This window comes from Amblyomma mixtum, chromosome 10, assembly GCF_055824585.1.
Source record: "Amblyomma mixtum isolate Tamu chromosome 10, ASM5582458v1, whole genome shotgun sequence".
In the NCBI taxonomy this organism is placed as follows: Eukaryota; Metazoa; Arthropoda; class Arachnida; order Ixodida; family Ixodidae; genus Amblyomma; species Amblyomma mixtum.
In genome coordinates, this window is record NC_143021.1 from 117,149,122 (window position 1) to 117,171,709 (window position 22,588).

The 22,588-nt window shown below is 46.9% G+C and overlaps 1 protein-coding gene across 1 annotated transcript in view; it reads left to right on the plus strand.

Moving 5' to 3' along the window:
* LOC149326755 (putative cytochrome P450 49a1) overlaps positions 1 to 15,080 on the plus strand; it is a 114,728-nt gene extending 99,648 nt beyond the window's left edge. Inside the window, exons 8-9 of the mRNA XM_089564668.1 lie at positions 9,425 to 9,643; positions 14,931 to 15,080. Of these exons, the coding sequence (XP_089420794.1) occupies positions 9,425 to 9,643; positions 14,931 to 15,080 (369 nt within the window). The remainder of the gene's footprint in view (positions 1 to 9,424; positions 9,644 to 14,930) is intronic.
* Positions 15,081 to 22,588: the final 7,508 nt, after the last annotated feature.

A 22,588-nucleotide genomic window follows, 5' to 3' on the forward strand; every position in this document is an offset into this window, starting at 1 on the left:
CTTGGAGCGGCAATTAAGAAGTCATGCTTGCATGAAGTTGGTTCAAGCTTTGACACACAATGGTCTCGTTGCGGAGCAGCAGGTTTTCCGGAAGAGGTGTTAGTGTCAACGCGCAACAGGCTACTCTTGAAAATGAAAACAAAGAAAGAAAAAGTAGCTGAAAATGACACTGGAAGTAAGAACAAAGGGGTGGTGGTCCCATATGTGCATCGGCTGTCTCACAGATGGAAGAAGATAGCGGCGAAGTTTGGGGGCAAGGTCTTGTTTTCAGCGCCTAATAAGCTGAGCAAGGTTCCGGCGTCAGTGAAACGAAAGAAAGAAAACGGCAACGCCACAGAAGGGTGCGGAGTCCGTCATGCCACTGATTATTTATATGTGGTTTTTCGATTAAAACAGTCAGTTGTAAGTCAGCGCGTGTTCGTGTCTCTCTTTTTCTTGGTCCTTCGTTTTAGTTGCGCTGTTTCGTTCCTTATAGATGCAATACCAACTCGCCCACTATGCTATGTTTCTAAAAATTGGAGTCCCTGCAAAATAAAGCCGCCCGGTTCTATGTTGCTAAAAATTGGAGTCCCTGCAAAATAAAGCCACCCGGTTCATATCGAAGAACTATTCGCCATCAGCGAGTGTAGCTGCAATAAAAAAAGCTCTAAATTTACCTCTTCTCGAAAAACGGAGAATGGTTTGCATACTGTCATTTTTCTACAAATTATATCACAGTCATTCTTTCTTTGCTTCGTACCATATCAAGTCGGCTCATCGGATATTCCCACGTATTGATCACCAACTGAAAGTAGAACCCATCTTTGCTAGAACCAATCTCTTCTTTCATTCGCCTCTCCTCCTCGCCATCCGCCATTGGAATCTACTCCCTGGCACCATTGCGTCTGCCAATGATTACGAAGCGTTTGTAAGCGCTCTAAAACGTCACTTCGAGCTGTAACCTTCATATTTTTTGCATTCTTGTTGAAGCACTGCTTTTGAAGGAAACCTGAGTGTTCTTTGTCATGTGCCTTTATATTTTGAGTGTTTGATGCTTTTCAACAATGTGTTCCCGGCCAACGAATTTTGTACTTATCGAAATTTTTTCTTGCTTTGTTTTTATTGTTGTTCCCCCCTATGTAATGCCCGCTCGGGCCTTTAGGGTATTTGAATAAATAAATAAATATTTTAAAGGAAAGGAGCCAATGAAAGGAACGAAAACACTAAGGAAAACACACACTAGGCACGCGTAAAACACAACAGATAAAAAGGAGAGAGTTCACCGGCTACAAAGCGTCCCAGGTGGTGCGGGAATGCCTTGCAGGTATCACAGACGCGGGTTGGCGAGTTGCGATGCGTCGCTGGCGTTGCGTCCTGGGAGGCGGTGTTAGAGAGCCAGGAGATGAGGAACGGAGATGACACGGGAGACGCTGATGAACTCTTGTCAGTCGCCCCCAAGAACTGGGCAGCTGCAGCAGGAAAACTGTAGCCGGGTCCTGTCGACGGCGTTCCGCAAACACCGTAGGCTTGTGCTGCCTATCCAAGGAAGCCTTGGCTGCTGCTCCTTCCGACCTCGAAATGAACGCAGTGGGCCTGCGTCGTTGATTCAGGGAGGTCCACGGCAGCACAGACCCGAAGTCTGACGGCTGCTACATCCACGCTTGAATGATGCTTAATGGTCTTGCCTCGGTGATCCAAGGGAAGTTACTGGCAGCTCGAACCCAACGTCCGACAGCTGCCACTTCCACGCTTGAACCAGCAGACTGTGCTGCGGTGTCTTCTTCGACACCTCGGTTTGCTGACACGTCAGCTATCCGCTCCTCGTGCCTGCCTCGCGCACACCCTACCCACGCGCACACGCGCAACGCGGGGCTGGCACACACGGCGCTCCGCTGTCCGACGCACCACTGCCGGCACGCAGCGTTCCAAAAACCCCTTGACAGTCAAGTGTGCACATCACACCGGCTCGACTTCGTTTGGGCTAGCCTCGTGTATTGATTGGTGAGATGGGCTTCCTTGACCTCCTGAAAGGTGTTCACCGCTCCCAATGCAACAAGTCTCACATTGGAGGTGGAGACAGGAAGGTGAAGTGCCCTCTTCATCATTTTGCGGTCTATTACTTCAACTCTGTGTTCGTCATGCTTCCGCAAGTGTAGATATGGGACCGAATAGAGAATTCGGCTGATTACAAAGCATGGGCCTGCCGCACGGTATCCCTGCTTCGCAAACCCCCTCTCTTATTGGAGACGCGACGGACCATACGGCCCACCTGGCCTCCAATTTTGCTGTGTTTGTGCAATGTTGTCTACTCTTCTTTGGTTACGGATGAAGAGTCCGAGTATTCGACTCTCTTTGGCCTCATGTATGGGGCCACTTGTTAAGGAGATATGAATATGGGTAGTGTCTTTAGGGGATGCCCTGAGGTACACAAATTCGGACTTGCTTGGTGCACATTGAAGACCACAGTGACCTGCGTAGTGATCCACTACGTGAGCGGCTGTTTGCAGGCATTCCTCCATGCGTCCTAAGTTTCCCTCTTTGGACCAGATCGTGATATCATGGGCATACAGCGCATGCCCTATGCATTCAATATTCTGCAACTGGTCCGGAAGAGAGCATCGCCAAAATAAGAGCAAGGGGGTTAGTGCCGCACCTTGTGGTGTCCCCCGCGTGCTCATTTGTGCGGACCATATTCTGCCTCTTGGATTTTCATTAGTGCGGTTCGATCGGTGAGAAAGTCTTTGATATAGTTGAAAGTGTTGCGGTCACAGTGGGTCTGACTGAGGCGTGTCAGTATGGCGCTGTGTTTGATATTGTCAAAGTCTCCTTTCAACCTTCTTGACAGTGAAAGCGCTCAAAAGACAAGGACGACAGCAAAGGAAAGACATGCAAAGCGCTTACTTTCAACTGATTTTATTTCATGCGAAAAAAACAACTTTATACTCATAGTAATCACTTGCGCATGCTTACAAGAACATTACCAACGAGTGATAGCTGGCACGTTTTTTCAGATAACCGGCATGCCCGATGTAAGATAGGACATCTCTTTATCCGACAACAAAATTGACGGAGCGCTTGCGCAATCATCGCCCGCTCGTGCTATCTCAAGAGCCTCCACAATCTCTCTCGTTATTTGACATCTACTTTTAAAAAGTACCTTACAGCTGTGAAAATCGGGACGGCAACCTTCCTTGCTTTTCCATTTGCACTTCAGACAATGGATACTCAAGTGCCCACCTCTTTTGTTTTCCACGTTGTAACTATGCTCTCCTAACCTCTCGTTTATGCATCTTCCCGTCTGTCCTATATAACATTTGCCACATGTCAAGGGCACCCTATATACGACGCCTTCAACGCATCTGACGAATGGCTTTTGGTGCCTTTTCCTTTTCATAGCTCATCATTTTCCTTTTCATAGCTCGCTGCGTTGTTATTAACTTAAGCTGAACCCTCTTTGTTAGCCTCCACGTTTCTGCCCCATAGGTGAGTACCGGTAGGATACAGCTGTGCATACTTTTCTCTTCAGGGATATTGGTAAGCTACCATTCATGATCTGAGAGAACCTGCCATATGCGCTCCACCCCATCCTTATTCTTCTAGTTATTTCCCTCTCATGATCCGGATCTGCGGTCACTACCTGCCCTAAGTAGACATATTCTGTTACTACTTCCAGCACCTCGCTACCAATTGCGAACTGCTGTTCCCTTGCTAGGCTGTTGAACATTACTTTGGTTTTCTGCATGTTAATTCTTAGCCCCACCGTTCTGCTCTGCCTGTCTAACTGATTGATCATGCTTTGCAGTTCTTGTCCTGAGTGGCTTAGCAAGGCAATGTCATCAGCGAATCGCAAATTACTCAGGTATTCTCCATTAACTCTTATCCCCAACTGTTCCCATTCCAGTCCCCGGAATACCTCCTGTAAGCAGGCAGTGAAGAGCATTGGCGAGATCGTGTCTCCCTGCCTGACACCTTTCCGTATTGGAATTTTATTGCTGACTTTATGGAGAACTATAGTAGCTGTGCAATCGTTATAAATATATTCCAATATTTTCACATAACACTCTTCTACACCCTGATTCCGCAATGCCTGCATGACAGCTGAGGTTTCCACTGAGTCAAATGCTTTCTCGTAATCAATGAAGGTTATATATAAAGGTTTGTTATATTCTGCGCATTTCTTTATCACCTGATTGATAGTGTGAATGTAGTCTATTGTCGAATATCCTTTACGAAAGCCTGCCTGATCATTTGGTTGACTAAAGTCCAAAGTTGTCGTGACTCTATTAGCGATTACCTTAGTAAATACCTTGTAGGCAACGGACAATAAGATGATCGGTCTGTAATTCTTTACGTCCTTGATGCCTCCTTTCTTATGAATTAAGATAATGTTAGCGTTCTTCCAAGCTTCTGGTACTCTCGAGGTCACAAGGCATTGCGTATACAGTGTGGCTAGTTTTTGTAGCACAATCTCACCTCCGTCCTTCAACAAATCTGCTGTTGACAACATTAATCGCTCTATTCTTTTTGATAACTTACATCACTACGGTATCCGCGAACATGCACTTAATATGTTAATTAGTTATCTCTCTCATAGGAAACAATTTGTCCAAGTAAGCCATTTAATATCTAATCAGAAACCAATAGTCGCAGGCGTACCCCAAGGAAGTATTCTTGGTCCCTTACTCTTTAATTTATACATTAATGACATAGTATGTATATCATCTGACCTGAAGTTTGTTATATATGCAGACGACACTAGTATATTTGTGCCTTCATCCTCTTGTGCTGACGCGTTCGTTAAACGAAACATAGCCTTAAAAAAGTTGGAAGCTTGGACAGACAGTAATCAACTCAATATTAATACCAAAAAAAACAAAAGCAGTAATTTTTCACCCCAAGGGTAAGCAGCTATCTGCCGATTACGATCTTCTATTTAGAGGTACAAAGACTGAGGTGGTCGAAATTATAAAGGTATTGGGCGTTTTCTTTTCCAACACGTTGCAATGGGATGACCACGTAAACCATATCTTGCAGAAATTATGTTCCATAACAGGTATACGCAATCGAAATCATTATGCCTTTGGAATGTCTGCAAAGCTAGCCATTTATTATGCCTTATTTTCTTCCTACATAAACTATTCTCATTTAGTCTGGGGCACAACAACCGACAAAAATCTCAGTAGCCTTTTAAGGATGCAAAAAAAAGGTTTTACGGATCATTAATAATTTGCCTTAGTTTCACTCAAGTAAACTTATCTTCAGAAATCTTAAGGTCATTCCAATAACTAAAATGTATCATTATAAATTACTACGCGAATATAAACTCAGCATCAAGGAAATCAAAGGCTGTTTTTGGACATATCGAACTTAGAAATAATAGACAATGCGGCCTATAATACGAGGACAACAGACCGTTGGAAAGAGCCAAAGTGCCGTACGAACTATGGGCTTCAGAGTCTTAGGAATAACCTGCCTCGATTACTAAATGAACACATTAAACAGGAACAGATATTTTAGAACTAAATTTCCGGAACCTGAAGGCGTTGTTTTACTAATTTGCATGTCCCTAATACACACTACGCATTTCATAAACAAAACACCTTGTAGATATATTTCGCCACTGTTTCATTATAACTGTCTTTATTCCCCGACCGTGACATGAGATTGTCGCCATATCACTCATAAAAATGTCAAGTTGTAATTTTGTTTGTTTCTGTATATTTCTGTACATGTTGTTCTGTACATTTCTTTTTGGATTGTGTTGTTCGTTGCCGTCAATGCCAGGGGGACCAAGATTTTTTTCAAGCCGTAAAAGAACCGCTTTTCTTCTTGGCCCCTTTCACAATGTGTTCGTCATGTTGTGAAGAACAAATAAAATGAATGAATGAATGAATGAATGAATGAATGAATGAATGAATGAATGAATGAATGAATGAGTTTGTCCTGTGCCGACTTACGTGGGTGAAAGCCGCAGAGAGTGTCTGGAAATGTGTTCCAAGCACTCGGATAGCCTATCCCGCACGATGGGGCCCATCAGCTTGCCCACACACGAGGTGAGCGAGATAGGCCTCAAGTTGTCTGCGTTGATTTCCTTTCCCGCCTTGGGGTTGAAGGCTACTAGAGCTGTTTTCCAATCAAGGGGGAGCGGGGTCTCGCCCTTCCATATAGTGCTGATGTATTCCAGAAGGGCCTTACGCGTCTGGTCAGGGACATTGGCCAACAGCTTGACTGCGACCTTGCCCCGTCCAGGCGCAGTGCCTCTTCTCATTTTAGCCAGGGCTGCCTTGAGATCAAATCAGAGGTGGCCTCGGCACCATGGCAGGACTTTTGGATTGGCTGAGGGTGTGGAACCAGGCTTGTGCATTGCCGAGAGGTATTTAGCATCAGCTGGCCGCGGCTGCGACGTCGCTGCACAGCCTGTTGAGCTGCTGGCTGTTGTGACGAGGCAGACGGGGGTGCCGAAAGCCGTGACACAGATGCTGCTCCAGAGCCTCCCTTGTTGTCAGGCTGTGGCGACAGCGTCAGTGAAAGGCGATGTAGTGGGGACTTGGCCGAATTTGTTTACTGCTATGGGGCGCAGCAGGGTAATCATTCGACGTGGTCGTGGGCAGACATGAAGAAGCACAAGGAGGCAGGTCCTAAAACTCACACAGGACAGTTGCGGGAGCATGACGTGCGGCAAAGTTCGTGTAGAGCCTACCTGGTGTGTCGTGGCCGGGCCGGAGACGCTGGGCAGGAGTGGCGGGGAGGCGGCCAGGGGCTGCCGAGGCGGGCAGTGTTCAGATGGAGGCTGCGTGGGAGAGAGTGAGGCTGGTGTGTGGCCAGATGCGGGCGGCGGCGGAAGCGGGTATGCAGCGACGTAGAGCGGCAGCGGGACGTAGCAAGCGCCGAAGTCCGCCAAGACGGCCGCGCGCAGCTCATCGTATGGCCGGCAGCCCAGGGCAGAGCAGGCGAGTCGGCGCAGCAGGTTGGGCGGGAGGATATCGCTGAGGACTGCCTGTTTGAACGGCTGGATAGTGATGCCGTTTATGTACAGCGCAGTCTCGAACTGAGCCAACCACCCGCCAACACCCTATGGCCGGAATGCCGGAAGCGGCGGGTCGCAGCCTGGGTCCTTCCAGCCCGCCATCCGGGAACGCCGCTGGGGAAGGAGAGGTGGTTCGCCGGGTCACCACGATGTGGAAGTCGCCAGAAGGTGACCGCGGTCACATTTATTAGAGAGCTGCCAGTGAGGAGATAGCGCCGGAGCGGCGGCAGCGTCCGGCAGGGGCCAAGATTCCAGGGCGTTCTCTAGCACGTTGTTGTTGCTCTTGTTTACCTGAGTAAACATGGCATACACCCACGCTGGGGAATTGGTCAAGAGGTACGGTGGTGAATGCCAATGAAGTATTTGTGCGGGAAAAAGAGGCGTGAGGCGGTGAAATAGAACAGTGGAGCAAATAAAACTAGAAAAAAAATATTAATTGTTCAAAAATTTAAATAAGCACGTTGCTGGTGACCCTTCGTCTTCTTCAACATTTCGCCGCTGCCGACCACGCGGGTAACTCGAGAAGTGCAGTGGCCATCGAGCGAGGCGACCTGGTCGGTCTTTCGAGAAGGTCAGCCAACACTGGAAGTGGTGACACGCAACGGTGTCGGACGTAACGTCTCAAGGGCGTAACTTGCCGATCAGATAAAATGATGGCAGAGCCCTCTTTCTAAACGACTGATTGGTTCAACGCCGGATTGTCGGGGCACTACTAACGTAGACAGCGACGCACTCGTCGATCTCGGGTTTACTTTGCATAAATACAGCAGGAACAGGAAAGGTGCTAACGTTGTCGAGCACTGCGCTACTTGCAAGGACTGTACACCGGTGTTATCGGGATTGAGCAATCTGAGCACGAGCAAATCAAAAACAACACGTGAAACGATAGAGGCATATTATATTCAGAGAGCAGGGTCAGAATGTGTCAGCGATACTTCGGTTCTTCTGTATGCTGCAGAAAAGATGTTCCTATCAAAGTTTTTGTGATAAAGATGTTAAATTAGTTTTTTTTCCCTGTTTACCTTGCACGGTGTGCGCCTGCGCTGGCCTGAGTGTATTTAAGCTGCATGTGCGTCCCTGAATAAACAGTTGACAGTCAGCGCTGTGTTCGTCCTTCTACTCTTCCTGCTTCTTTTTTTTTGCCCGTGTGCCGTTGCGCTGAAAAACTATGAGTTCCAATCAAGTATACCAACTACCCCAAGAACTAACTCTACTGACAGCACCTGGTTCAACGCCACTGGCATCGGTATTTCGGTGGGACCGTTTTGCTTGAAGGGCGTAATGTAGGGGCGTACTGAGCAGACGGAGCAAAGTGCAGAACACATCGTGCAAAGTGCAGAACACATATTGAAGGAGTAAAAATAAATAAATAAACAACATGAATCAAACAATCATTCAATTTATTTTCAACATCAACGGTGTTTAGGTTATAGGCATACGGTATATGCAGAGGTATAAACAGCATTACATATTAAATAACGTAAGTTAATAAAAATCAGTGTTAAATTTAGCGTTGCGTACGTCGTGATGTGCAAAGAAGGTTTAGATCTCTCTCATAAAGCTACAAATAAATTACTTTTGTTATTCTTGGTCATCATTCAATAATACAGATTGCGGAGCGTGCTGTTTCACAATTGTTTCAAAGAAAGTAAATTCAGCGCCACGGAAGATGAGAGAGCGCACGCATGAATAACAGGCAGCACCCATCCCATTAAGTGAGTTCCGTGTTAACCTTTAGTAGTAGGCTTTTTTGCATTAAAACAATATGCAACGCATGTTTCTCAATATTACTGGCAGTGAACCACATGATTCCTCCGTCATCCTTTTTACCTGCGTCCTGTTCATGCGATGTTTCGTTTCTTTTATTACGGCAAGATATTTTCCAAACATGATGCAAACCGTATTCGAGTTAGGGATACGCGGTGTTGCGGATCAGGTAGCATGGTCGGGCCGGAGAGGGAATGAGGGAGGTCGGAGACGAGGATGCGGGAAAGACAAGGAGAAAAACTTTATACAATTAAATTGCATTATGTGCAAACAAAAAGTCTCGACAAGGAGCTTGATGACGAGAGGCTCGGTGGTGCGACGCTCGATGGTGAGACGCCCGATGGTGAGACGCTTTGTTTGTACATAATGTAAATTTAGTTGTATAAAGTTTTTCTCCTTTCTTTCCCGCATCATCGTCTCCGACCTCCCTCATTCCCTCTCCGGCCCGACCATGCTACCTGATCCGCAACAGCGGCCTACCCAGCCTTCGTCACACATATTTAGTGCACAGGCAAATAACACATCGCAGAGAAATCACTTGTTATCAGAAGTCTTAGTGGCTGCCCGTAGATTCTAGTGCTGTCAGCCGTGTTGCGCATACTAGATGCATAATGCTGCGCCTCTCACAGTGCTTCCCATGCGTGTGCGCAGACGGTGTTGAGGACCGAGCTGTACGTGGCCGGACAGCTGGAGCAGCACTTCAGCCGGCCGGCCGAGTTCCTGCCGGAGAGGTGGCTCCGTTCGAGTGAGAGCGCCTGCGAGGATGCCTGGACCCTGCACCCATTCGCCTCTCTGCCATTCGGCATCGGCCCCCGAACCTGCATCGGCAGGAGAATCGCCGAGATGGAGCTCTGCACTCTCCTTGCGGCTGTAAGCCCCCAACCTGCTGTCAACGCGTTGCACCTAACCAGCGCTTAAAACTTGGTAGCAGGTGACAGAGCGCAAAGCCTGACGCCGCGTCAGCGTCATCGTCAATGGGCGCATCTTCCCGGTTCCGTCTAGTCGGCAAAGCGACCGAATACCTGCCTATAGACAAATTCTTGCTCGCCTTATGTTGATAAATTTCTTTGTGCAAGTTTAGATAGGGCTTGTTGAATAGAAAATGCCTTCCAATGCATGTTTTTTGCTTTCGCTATGTCACTGTTGTTGATGTAAAGGTGGCTGAGGCGTCGTCAAGCTGCGCAGACAGCAGCTTTTACTTCAGCCAGCTTTTTTCGCTCACGTGTATCAAGTGGTGAATTGCGAGCCCATAAATCTATGGTTTGGTTTATTGGTTTATTGAGGTTTAACGTCCCAAAGCGACTCAGGCTATGACAGACGCCGTAGTGAAGGGCTCCGGATAATTTCGACCACCTGGGATTCTCTAACGTGCACTGACATCGCACAGTACACGGGCTTCTAGAATTTCGCCTTCATCGAAATTCAGCCGCCGCGGCCGGGATCGAACCCGCGTATTTCGGGTCAGCAGCCAAGCGCCGTAACCACTCAGCCACCGCGGCGGGGAAATAAAACTATGGAATGTCTTTATACAATGTCTAGATCTGTCTACTGAACCGGTATACTTCTGTATTTAGACTGTCTATAGACAGAAATCTACAGGAAGTGTAGTCCATATTTTATATATCGTCTATAGACTCTCCATATACATTTATCTATAGGCTGTCTATATGGAAAAGTCGACTAAAATGTATGGCCAATCAATAGATTGTGTATAGATTAGAGTTAAACTTTCGTAACATTGGATGGCCGGTTTGGTTTGGTCGGAGCGATGAATAATGATGGCACGTTGGTCGATGATCGTATGCACGACAGTTAGCACTAAGAAGAGCACTTCGGGTCTTCATGCGCTCGTCCAGCGACACGTTGTCAGTTGAGGCAGCAACTCCAAATTTTTGACAAACAAAACTTGATTTACTAAAGAAGGGACCGAAATACACGGCACTATGAGACAGAGGCAGTTTAAAAGAATTCTCCGTTCTCCGTATACTATATTTTGCTTTTGTACACAGTCAGTTAAGTTACTGCATATAATCTTGGGGCAACACGTACCCTACATATCTTGAACCCATAGTCAGATTACAAAAGAGAGCTCTAAGAATTATCACAAACTCAAACTACACTTGCCCCAGCAGGCCACTATTTCAGTCGGCACATATTTTATCTTTACATTCTATCTACACGTTAAAAACAACACAGACAATTCATAAAATACTGCAATCCAATGACCCGTTTCATCACAGTATCTTTATAACTCCTGAAAGGGACACTAGAGCTGCAAGTGCAAATCATTTTAACCTACCAATATGCCGCAATACTTACGGGAAAAGGTTGATTGAATTCAACGGTGCACAAATATGGAATGGCATCCCTAATGATGTTAAAATAAAAATTAATTTTTCACAATCTCTTAAAACATTTTTACTGAATCTGTAAGTTTCCGCTGGTTGAGCTGTAAATTCTCTACCAAAATGACTGCAAAATTGTTAATATTTAAGGTTACTGCGTACAAAGAATGTATGCATGATAACAAGTGTATATATTAGCTATGTATGTTGTGATTTTAATATTTTGAAATTATTTATGTGAGAAGTGTTCTCTGCACCTGCCGCATTTTTTGCAATTTATCATTGTGTTGGACCAGACACTAGCCTTGGCTATGGGTCCAGTACCATTGTACATAGTTTGCTGTATTCATTTCTGTTTTCAAATAAAAAAAAGGAAGTATAAAAGTGGCCGAGACTGATACTCGACGCGCTCTCCCTAACTTTTTGTTTGCACCTGGTTTTAAACCCTTCAGTAATTGGGCGGAGCTTTATTAAATCGGCTCTCGCCCGATTTCAACCAATAACAGTGCAATGGCACCAAACGTACAAGTTGGTGGAGCCCAGGGCTCGCCAGAGCCCGACTCAGTGGACCCCGCTCTTCCTGGAACCTAAGCCGGAAGGCTGGAAGTCACCGACCCCAGTAATAATAATAATAATCAAGTTTATTTTCACCACTCGATACAAGTGAGCGAAAAGAGGTGGCTGAAGTAAAAGCTGCTGTCTCCGCAGCTCGACAAAGCCTCAGCCACCTTTACATCAGCAGCAGTGACATGGCGAAAGCAAAAAACGCGTTGGAAGGCATTTTCTATTCAATAAACCCTATCTAAATTGGCAAAAAATAAATTTATCAACATAAGGCGAACAAGAAAGATTGCATTGCAAAAAAACAAACAAACAAAACCTGAAAGCAATATAACCGTTACACAAACAAGTTCGCTATATGCCGATGCGCCATTGTAATAATATCCATGTGCTGGAAGTCAATATGGTTCATAAGAAACGGTAATGAACACTTTATCTTTTCAACCCCAAAGCCAGTCCGTGAAAAGGGAACAAACCTTCGTGGTTGGTACCTAAAAGAGTTGGTTTTTATCACTGTTTTCAGGTTTGCTAAATTTAAAACAATTTTTGACCTACCTTGTGCTGCTTTTTTATAGGCACACAGCAGTTTGTATGCGTAAATATTTTCCGCTGTTATGATCCTGCGCTTTCGGAAAAAAACGTAGTGTATGCTCAAACCTAGGCGTATTCTCTATAGCATCGTCAGCTTTCTTTTGTAGTACTAGAAGCTTGTTATTGTTTGTTATAGAGGCATTTTTCCATACTAAGCAGCAGTAGTAAATTTGAGAGTTAAAAAGCGCATTGTAAATAAGTTTCTTGATATTAGCAGGAAGCATTCGGCAACTTCGGTTCCGGATACCGAAACCTTGCTCAGTTGGGATGAAATTCTTTTAGCATGCTCGTTCCACGAAAAATGTTCAGAGAAAACTACGCCTAGAGTTTTTATATGTTTCACTGTTTTTATGCAATAGGGACCTAAGTTAAAGCTATCAGGGGCTGTAATTGATGTTGCTGGTGTGCGGAATAACACGCACAATGTTTTACTCTCATTCAATATTAATCTATTGCTTTGGCACCATTCCTGGAGTCTACAGCAGAAGATATCTGCTGTTTCTTTAATCTGAGTAAGGTCCTTGCCAGAAACCAGAAACCATGACAGCACCCCCTCTGAGAGCTCGTGCCTCCTCAACGGAAAAAGGTCGTCGTCCCTTTGGGACCCTGTCAAGGCTTTTCGTGGTCTCACAGCCCATTTCCCGCGGCCTTGGACATCGTCCGACGCGCGCAACGCGCTGTCATTGTTCTTAACCCCTCTATAGTCGGATACAACTTAAGTCTGCAGTGAAGCTCCGCCCACATTCAGCTTCCGCGCACAGAATTCCTCCACGACAAAAAAGTAGTCCGCTGCTTAAACGTTTCTTGTTACGTGAACAAGAAGTTTATCACAAGAAAAAAAAATATGAGCTCTAGAATTTTGATTCATGGTTGTTTGATATCGACAGCCATTAAAAAGCCGGTTTCGTTTACAGTTGAGATTGGCCAGCGGAGTAATACAGGACGCCGCGGACCGCGGCCCAGTGTTAGCGACTGCTGTTTTTTTAAGTTGCATCCTACTATAGACTTCCCACAGACACGGCAGTTAACGGCGCAAGGGGGAAAGGAGCCACAGGCGCCGTAGGCTTCTAATAGTTGGTATAGGATGTGTCTACAGACCATTCGTCAATGTCCATAGACAGTCTATAGACTCTAAAGCCCCACTCTTGCCTACGGTTCTGAAGAGGCAAAAAGGCAAAAAGCGTTTGTCAAGTCATTTCGCACAGCGATCGAGGAGAGATGTCAGATGAGACTCTTCTCCGAATGCGCTGTCCCGCTGTGTCTGTGACCGAAATGCAGAACAGTGCATCGCAAGGCAAAGAGGCACTAACCAAAAGACGCGGAGGGGCGCTGACTGAGAGCTGTAGATATCAAAAGCGGTTTGGAATAAATGTAGAAGAAATACAAACATTATAAAGACTTGAAAGTACGAACTGATGGAAGCTGGTTATGTATGGTATGATTGATGTGATATCCGTGAACCTTCAGTTGATTTTCCAGATATACCTGCTCTTTTTAATGCAATTCAACCACACAGGACGTTCTTTCACTCGAGTCACCCTCACGCGCTTATATCTTGAGAGTTGATAATTGCTCTTGTAATTTGGCATCCTTAGTTATTTGGCTCCGACCTTCCCGAGAGTAAAATCCTTGCAAGAACTGCTTACGGTCGCATGTTTGCCCTCACGTTTGGTAATTCTGGAAATAAAATGCTATTTCAAGAGAGGCAGCGACAAAACATTCATCATCATCATCATCATCAGCCTGACTACACCCACTGCAGGGCAAAGGCCTCTCCCATGTCTCTCCAATTAACCCTGTCCTTTGTCAGTTGCCGCCACTGTATCCCTGCAAATTTCTTAATCTCATCCGCCCACCTAACTTTCTGCCGCCCCCTGCTACGCTTGCCTTCTCTTGGAATCCACTCCGTTACTCCTAAGGACCAGCGGTTATCTTGCCTTCGCATTACATGCCCTGCCCAAGCCCATTTCTTCCTCTTGATTTCAACTAGGATATCATTAACCCGCGTTTGTTCCCCCACACACTCCGCCCGCTTCTGATCTCTTAACGTTACGACTATCATATTTCTTTCCTTAGCTCGCTGCGCGGTCCTTAACTTAAGCTGAACCCTCCTTGTTAGCCTCCATGTTTCTGATCCGTGGGTGAGTACTGCGGGTAAGATACAGATGTTGGATACTTTTCTCTTGAGGGATATTGGTCAACTGCCAGCCATGATCTGATAGAACCTGCCATATGCACTCCAACCCATTCTGATTTTCCCTCTCATGATAGATAAACGGTAACTACGTGTCCTAAGTATACTTATTCCTTTACCGCTTGTGCATCTGCTTCTGCTGCTTCAGCTGAGCGAAATGAAGCGGAATCGAAACAGAACGATCAGCACATTTCAAAATTCCCAGCCCCACCCCCCCTCCGCCCTCTCAATGTTGAGACAAATACGGGGCAGGCATCCAAAAAATTGAAAGCATTTCCAGTTAATTCATACGGTTGGAGGACTTAAAACATCATAACTAAGCAAGGAGTGAACGGACGAAAAGTATTTAAATTAGGTATACTGTACACGTCGCAAATATTCACTTGCTCTCAGATATGCAGACTGCCGTATGTGTGGAACCGCTTTCAGTTTTTCACTGAAGTTGAGCCATTTTTCTTCTGCCCAGGTCCTGAGGAAATACAGAGTCGAAAACCACCACGGCGACATAGGATTCCTCACCCAGTCCACGGCGAGGCCGGAGAGACCGGCTAAGTTTCGTTTTGTTGAGCTGAACTCGACGACTGAAACGCCAGCTGAAACGCCAGACCACGCTTAACTGCAATACTTTCATTGAGCTAGTTGGTTGTAGCATGACATGTTTACGCAAAAAGCGTACTGGCGCTAAAAAACGAAGACAACACACACAACAAGACAGGACTGGCGCCAACTTCCAACTGAGTTTATTCACGGAAAAACCACTTAATAACCTCACGGCATGCAAAAAAAAAGATAAAGACAAACCAGATACAAGGGGTGATTTAACAAGGGCACACGTGCCACAGGGACCAAAGCAATGATTATAACGCTGACAAAGACCCATTAAGAAAACTCAGTTGGAAGTTGGCGCCAGTCCTGTCTTGTTGTGTGTGTTGTCTTCGTTTTTTAGCGCCAGTACGCTTTTTGCGTAAACATTTCACGCTTAACTGCTTCGCCGCCGTACTTCATGTGTGATGCGCTTCATCGTTTTCGCAATCTTAAATTTGCGTTATTATAAGCAGCATGTTTCCCCGATTAGCTGTGTACATCGTGCATTTCGTTTATTTGAGTTGCGTTGAACTGCTCTCGTGCCGCGCAACATTGTACTGCTACGTCGGACTACGGCGCCCAGAAACTTAGCCACAGAATTTCCAGTTTTTTAAACGACCACCATCCTGCTGTAAACATTATTCAAGAAAGCAAGTCATTGAAAGCTTTCAAAAATTGCATCACCATGTATCTGTTGTCACTCCATCCATAACCACTCTTTTCGTTTTTTATTTCGTTTTTATTATGTTGTTTCTCATAGTATTTGCCCAGTTGTACATAAATATTCAATATGAAATTACCGCAGTTCAATGTTAACCAATCCGTTTTGTATTTCCATCTCGTTTTGTGTTTATTTCATGCGCTGAATGTCTTGTGCTCTCGAATGGGAGCAAGAAGAGCGTGGACTCTTTGTCAGGCATCCGTTTGCCTTTTGGTCTGCGCCCTAGGCAACTGTACCATTAAGTTGTCTGAATAAACACTTTGTCTCTTGACTCTTAAATGCACGTTAATATCTCGTGGCAGGAGCAACGCAGCCCGAGACAAACAAGAGAGAGGCAGGACACGACGCTGTCTCGTGGTGAGCTGCTCCCGCCACAAGATCCTGCACCAACCTGCCCAACTTTTCAGCTTGTTAAAGCACGTTAACATTATTTACTGGTTTGTGGCTCACGTAGCTGCACCTTATATGTTTTTTTTTTGCTCACTGTTCAGTTGTTTTGCGAGCAGAGTGTTCATTATTTTTTTTCTTTTTCCTTGCCCCCCTCCTTCCTCCTCTAATGAATGTTGAATTTCTACATTCGCCGAGGTTAACCTCTGCCTCAGGTTAGCCTCTCTGGTGACTAGAGCGAAGAAACTGCTTGTACTTTTGCGTGGAAGAATGAGCGCCAAGAAGCGCATGTGAGCATCGTCACGTCATCGCGCGACGCCCGCGCAAGCGCCGCCCTCAATAAATTAGGATGCTGTCACCGAATTGACGACGCCCCTGTCAGAAAGCCTTGCTACGCTTCCATTCTGGCTCGGCTCTTGATCGGACGTTCTTTATTCATCGTCGCGCCACAGGACATTTTCTAGATATTATCACGTTAGAGTGACGGCAGTCTAGCGGTCAGGAAGACAGTAACAAGATTTGCGAACTAAGCTCTTTATTTGGGCTGACTTGCGCCCGCAAAAGAAATAAACAGCACGGCAGTGGCGTAAGCAACAAACGCGGTCGTCAGTCGTCGAACTAAGAATGCGCGGCACTCGCTGCATCGCTCAATTTAAAGCCGGCAAGGAAACTTCGAGATAACAGGTCAAGATCATCTACAGTAATCCGGAAAAGCGTAGACGCAGCTCTTCATGGCTGTGATCACTGGAGATTAGACCGGTCGTTTCTCGCATCACGAACAAAAATTATAACACCTCTTTCCTGCGGCCTTGCGCGCGTACAAACGAACACTACAATGATAAGTAACATTACCCCCCCCCCCCCCCCCCCTCCACCCAAAGAAGCTTCGCCTCGATGCTTCAAAAATGAAAATACCCTTTTCCTGCGGCCTCGCGCTAACGAACGGACACTATAATGATACGTGGCATTACCCCCCACCCAAAGATGCTTCGCCTCGATGCTTCAAAAATCAAAATACCCCTTTCCTGCGGTCTTGCACGAACGAACGGACACTACAATGATACGTGGGAATATTAAACCGCAAGAAAAGTTCAAATGCACCGCCATTCAGCACAGAAAATAAGTTTTTCTACTTCGACAACATAAAACCTACGTATAGTAGACTGAAATTCTAGCGATCGATCAAGGGCAGAAGGAAAAAAGGGGGCGCAAGAAGAGAGGGTTGCAAAATGATAGAATTCAGCGAATTTCAGCTGTACAAGGTGCTGTCCTGACCTAGTTTTTAGGCCCCCTCTAGCACGGTGTACAAGGCGGCGTGGGACGAGCGCTCATCAGCCTGCGTCAGTTGGGTGGAGGCGGGTGCACCCGGGTGCGACACCATTGCGCATATCCAGCAAATTCTTCGGGGGCAGTACAGTGAACTTGCGCGTCACCGCGCCGCCGGCTAGATGACGTCATCCTATCGAGCAGCGCACGAGGGCAGAGGAGCGCTGCTCGTGCACTTCATGGCTTCGGCGAGACGTTCATGGACAGTGTTCTGTGGGAGCGGCTCCCTTCCTGCTCGGCCACGGCGGTCTACCTGCCGGCAGCGTAACAGCGGTATCTCGAGTGAGAGGCTGCGACAACAGCAGCAAAGAAATTTGTACACTTTCTGAGACTCTAGTATTGTGGCGTGGTTTGTTTAAGCGAAGATCATCTCTGTGTTTTATCTGAGTGTCAGCCGAGTAATTTCAGTAAAACGGCGCGTTGAGCGAGTTGGTACATACTTGAAGAAAACAGCGCAGAAACAGGGACAGGAGAGAACAAGACGACGGGACACCCCGTCCCATGACACCCATGGGACACCCTGAGGGCATCATCATCATCTTCATGGGACACCCCATGCGTAAGCACCCCATCATTCCTCGTTCATGACTGTGAGATATCGTATCTCGACCATCATGACTGATTCTGACATCTTATCAGCGTTGTTTGGGTAGATCATGCGTGCTCCTGGTTGTAAGGAGAGTATATTTTTTTGTGTTCCTTTTCAATAAACCTTCAGTTGCTATAGTCAGCGCCTGTCCCGTCTTTTCTCTTGTCCCTGTTGCTGCGCTGTTTTCTTCAAGCCGAGTAATTTTTGTATGCTGTAGCTGGCATGCATATATCTGCGCCGTCAGTAGAATCTCTTGTGCCACGGCTAGCGGAGCGTTGTTAAAGCTGTCATGACGGTCCTTTCGTTGCAACGCTGAAGATCAACTCGGACGTTTCCGTGGTGTTCGGCTAGTTCGAGCGCTGTACTTTGCATGGACTGAAGTGCTGGTGCATTTGTCTTCTTCTACATTCCAGTGTTGCTTTGTTAGCCAGTAATAAAGGGTGCTGTGTTTCCTGATTGTGACGTGCTACTCGGCGGGCGATACCACTGCTCGCATATCAGCCTGAAGAGGAAGGTTCTCTCGATTTGGAAGCTACTTCTCGAGAGGCAACGCGAAAACAATGCAACAGAACAAATAAGGAGACACCTAAACACGTAAAGTGCCAGTGTATATTTACGTGCTTCCTTCCTTCTGCCCGGCTGTTCTAATGCATTGGGACAGCCACCACAGATTTCTGTCCTGCGTTGGTCTGTGAAGCCTTCTAGAAAGCGGGAGCAGAAGCATAAAAAAAAAAAGACACCGTACTTCCTTCGGCATAACAAGTTTGTTTGTTTGTTTTTTGCTAAAAAAAGACGACACACAGACAAGACTAAAGTACAGGCGCAAATTCACTGGTTCATTCAGTGGTTTACACCGAATAAAAAGGATAAAATTCGTCGCATGCGCATCAGGTGCTCCCATAGCATGACTGGTAAACGTGCATCACCAGACCCTACAATAAAGATTTCAATAAACCTTACTCGCTATTGTACAAGGCCCCAGACGTGTCAGTGGCGCAGTTATGCGAATTCCATTCATCCGCGTACTTCAGCACTGCTGCCCCTGCCAAGATCTTAATCTCAGTACGTCGTGGCATACATTCCCATGTTATGCAATGCTCAAATTCCTGTTTTAATATTACCTCTTAGTGTATGCTGATGCTCCCTTGCACGATCACTTATGCAGCGTTTTGTTTGGCCAATGTAGGCCTTTCCACATGTTAGTGGAACTTTTTAGACCACTGCTCTTGCGCTTTGAAAACAAGGCTTGCCATGTTTTTTGGCGAAATAACTCTGCGAAGTTTTCTCTTTAGCAGTGAGAGCACCGAGCTGGCCTAGCTTCAGAGGTTTTTGAAGCGAAAAGCTTCACTAGGCTAGTCAACATCGCGCTTCGCGTGTGCCACACTGCAGATTTGACACTTTTGCGCAAGCGCAAAACCGAGTGACGTCACGCACCGCGCAGACACGCGCCATAGAAGGAGAAGAAGCAACAGTCGGACGGCGCAAAAACAGGCAGAAGTGCCAGTGCGACCAAGGTATTTACGGCAGCCATTGTGAACAATCCATTCGGCTACGTGTGCGACGTTTGTGAAAGACTAGCATTTGCGGAATATTAAGCCGGTAAGTGCTGCTATGCGGCAGACATTGAGCTTAGTATCTGTTCAGTTGAGTGAAACCGTGGGTAGGGTGTGTGCCTCATGTAGGGCATTTGTAGTAAAAGAGAGAGACCCTCTGTTCAGCGTTTGACCTTTCGCCGCAGCGGTGCGTAGTGCGCATTCGACAGGAGGGGCATATAAGGCGCGCTTGCCCATAGAACAGGCGCAGACACTCGCCTTGGAAGGAGAAGAAGAAGCAACAGTCGGACGGCGCAGAAACACCAATCCAGAAGTGGTAGCTTGGGAGTTGGCTGAAAAGCAGCGAGAGCTTTTCGCTTCGAGATATCCAGGCTTAACCTCAGCTAAGCCACAGCCAACTTTTAAAGGCAATCAACCGGACTACGTGCCAAGCTTCTCTTCACGGAAAAAAAAAAAAAGAAGACAGAACTACTGCCAGTCGCCTTCAGCGTTCACAGATGCCACTATGCCCGATGTTTGAAGCAGCACCGTTCTGGGCTAATAATGTGTGGGACACCTAGTTTTTTGTTGACTTGTATTTTCTAAAACGTCAAAAAAGTATGTCATTTCAACACCGCTGCTAGAGAGCCATTCAAAGACGCTAGGAAATCAGCTCAGCCGCGCAGTGTTATTTCCAAGATTATTTGAATTTTTCCATTGTGGGTCAATCAGAACCTGGCGAACTGAAACAGAAAATGACACAACAAAAGCCACTTCGATCAAGCAGAAGGTGGCTACCTGTGTGCAAATTTTAAAACAGAAAGCAGAATGACTTATTTATAGGTAGGCAGAGTGAACGTAAATTTCGTTTGAAACTCGAGCAAAACGTCTATGTATGCGCCTGTGCAGCTCTCAAGTCGCATTTGCCTGATTTAAAGTAACTATGATTTGATAGCCTAAAGTAACTTCTACGTTTTCCACAGAGTGAAGCAGCTCAGCGAAAACAGGAAGCCCATCACGAGGTTCGTCATGTGAAAAAAACTGCTTCGCGCTGTGCTAACACTCGAGTATGCTTATCAAGCAGAGGATTAGTTTCTCCCCACACATCACGCTTTCTAGGTTTAATTTAACCAGTCAACGTAGTTGCCCACCGTAGCCGCGCTGTTAGTTGCTGCCTACTATGCGCGGAGAAGGAAGCTGATTCAGCGGTCCGACTTAAATTCCGGCTGGCGAACCGCCTCATAGAGTGCAGAGATACTCTCTGGGCATCAATAGAAGTGCTCCTGGGGAGCGTAGGCAGTGTGGAGTGTAGGCAATTCGCGAATGCTTGCAAAGAGCGTATGGCATGCCGACAGCGTGCTGGACACGTGCAGAGCACGTGCCGATAGTGTGCCATGAAACGCGCGCACAAGAGGTGGAGGCTCGCCACGAAACGGTGACCTGATGAGGTGATGATGATGATGATGAAGTCATTTAATAATATTTGCAGAGAGGTTGACGGGGAAGCAGCCTCTAGTGGGCCGCTCCCCTTACAATACTAGGTGCATTGGTCTGGACCGCCACACGAGCTCGCTGAACCAGGGCTTGTTGGGCCGTTAGGTCCAGGCAGCCGAGCAGGGCCGCCTTCCAGTTTTCTCGAGTCGGTTAATGGGTTCGGGGTGGAAGGGAAGGATTTTGCTGGCATGTCCAGACCATGTGGAAGGTGTCAGCCACCTCCCCACAGAAAGAGCAGAGGCCGGAGAAGGAAGGATCGAAATGTTTGAGTACTGCCGGGAACAGTAGAGTGTTAGTGTAGAGTCTAAGAAGCAATCTTTCACCCCCTTTTCCTAGCCCCTTGAGATGAGCCGGGTACTGATTGTGCGAGTACCGGTAATGAGCGGATATATCTTTGAATGTTAAAGGAGGTCACGTGTCCTGATCCAGATCCGGAGGGTCTACGTCGGGATGAACTGGGCAGTCAAAGAAACGAGGCCCTAGCGTTGGCACAAGCATAAAAATGGCTGTGGCTTAGCTTGGTTAAGCCCGGTAATTGCGAAAGCAATATCCGTAGCTACGCCATGGTTCAGCTGGTAGTGTAGCTGGTGGTGGGGCTTGTGCTTAGACTTGTGGTGATGCATCTGTTATACAATCCAATCAAATCCGATCCAATCCAATGCAATGCTGAAGTGGTCGTGTGTAGATTACCGTTATCCCGGTGTGTGAAGAAGAGCGCTGAAAGGCGCGCCGTACGCGGCGGGCGCAGGAGTTGGGCAGCAGCTACCAAGCGCGGCCTCGCCTCGCGACGGCACAAGTTGGGCCCCTGGTTTTTGCGGCAGATGGTATGACGTCATAGCAGAGGTCAAGCTCAAAGTCAATGGTAGCTACCGCTGCCTCGCCACGGGAGGAGCTGAAAGTGAAAGTATCATTGCGCGTACCGCACTCCTCGCGCCCGTCAGTGCGCACGCGCTGATTGGTCCCGATGCGCCAGGTGCACTGCACCAATCTCGCCGGCATGTGGCGCCGACTGGCGCCAGACCTCACGGCTGTCTTGGAAAGTACCTGGCTGCGACTGCCTAGTGTTTCCAGTATAACAATCTCCTTTGTTATTTACATTACACAGGTCATAGTTTAATACACTCTGCAGTTGGCACAGCTCAAGTCGATGGCATCGTGAACTGTTGGCGCCACAATGGTTGGCGGGCCACCTGCCACTGGCTACTCACAAACGGCGCTTCCCATTTCCGATTGCAGTGAACCTTCTAATGCTCACGCATTAGGGAGGAAGGCGCTTTCAGCCACACGTGCCACGTACTATCCCTCTCTACGCTGTATGGAAGAAACAAAAACCTGGAATTTTTTAAAACTCTTTCCAGCACCTTGCGCCCTTATTCAAGCCCTAGAGAATGGCCTGGACGGACGAAATTTGCTGTAGAAAAGCTTAAATGTAGCCGGTAAATGCATTCTTGTGTCAGCACCCTGCATATGCACGTCCGCGAGTTCTGTCA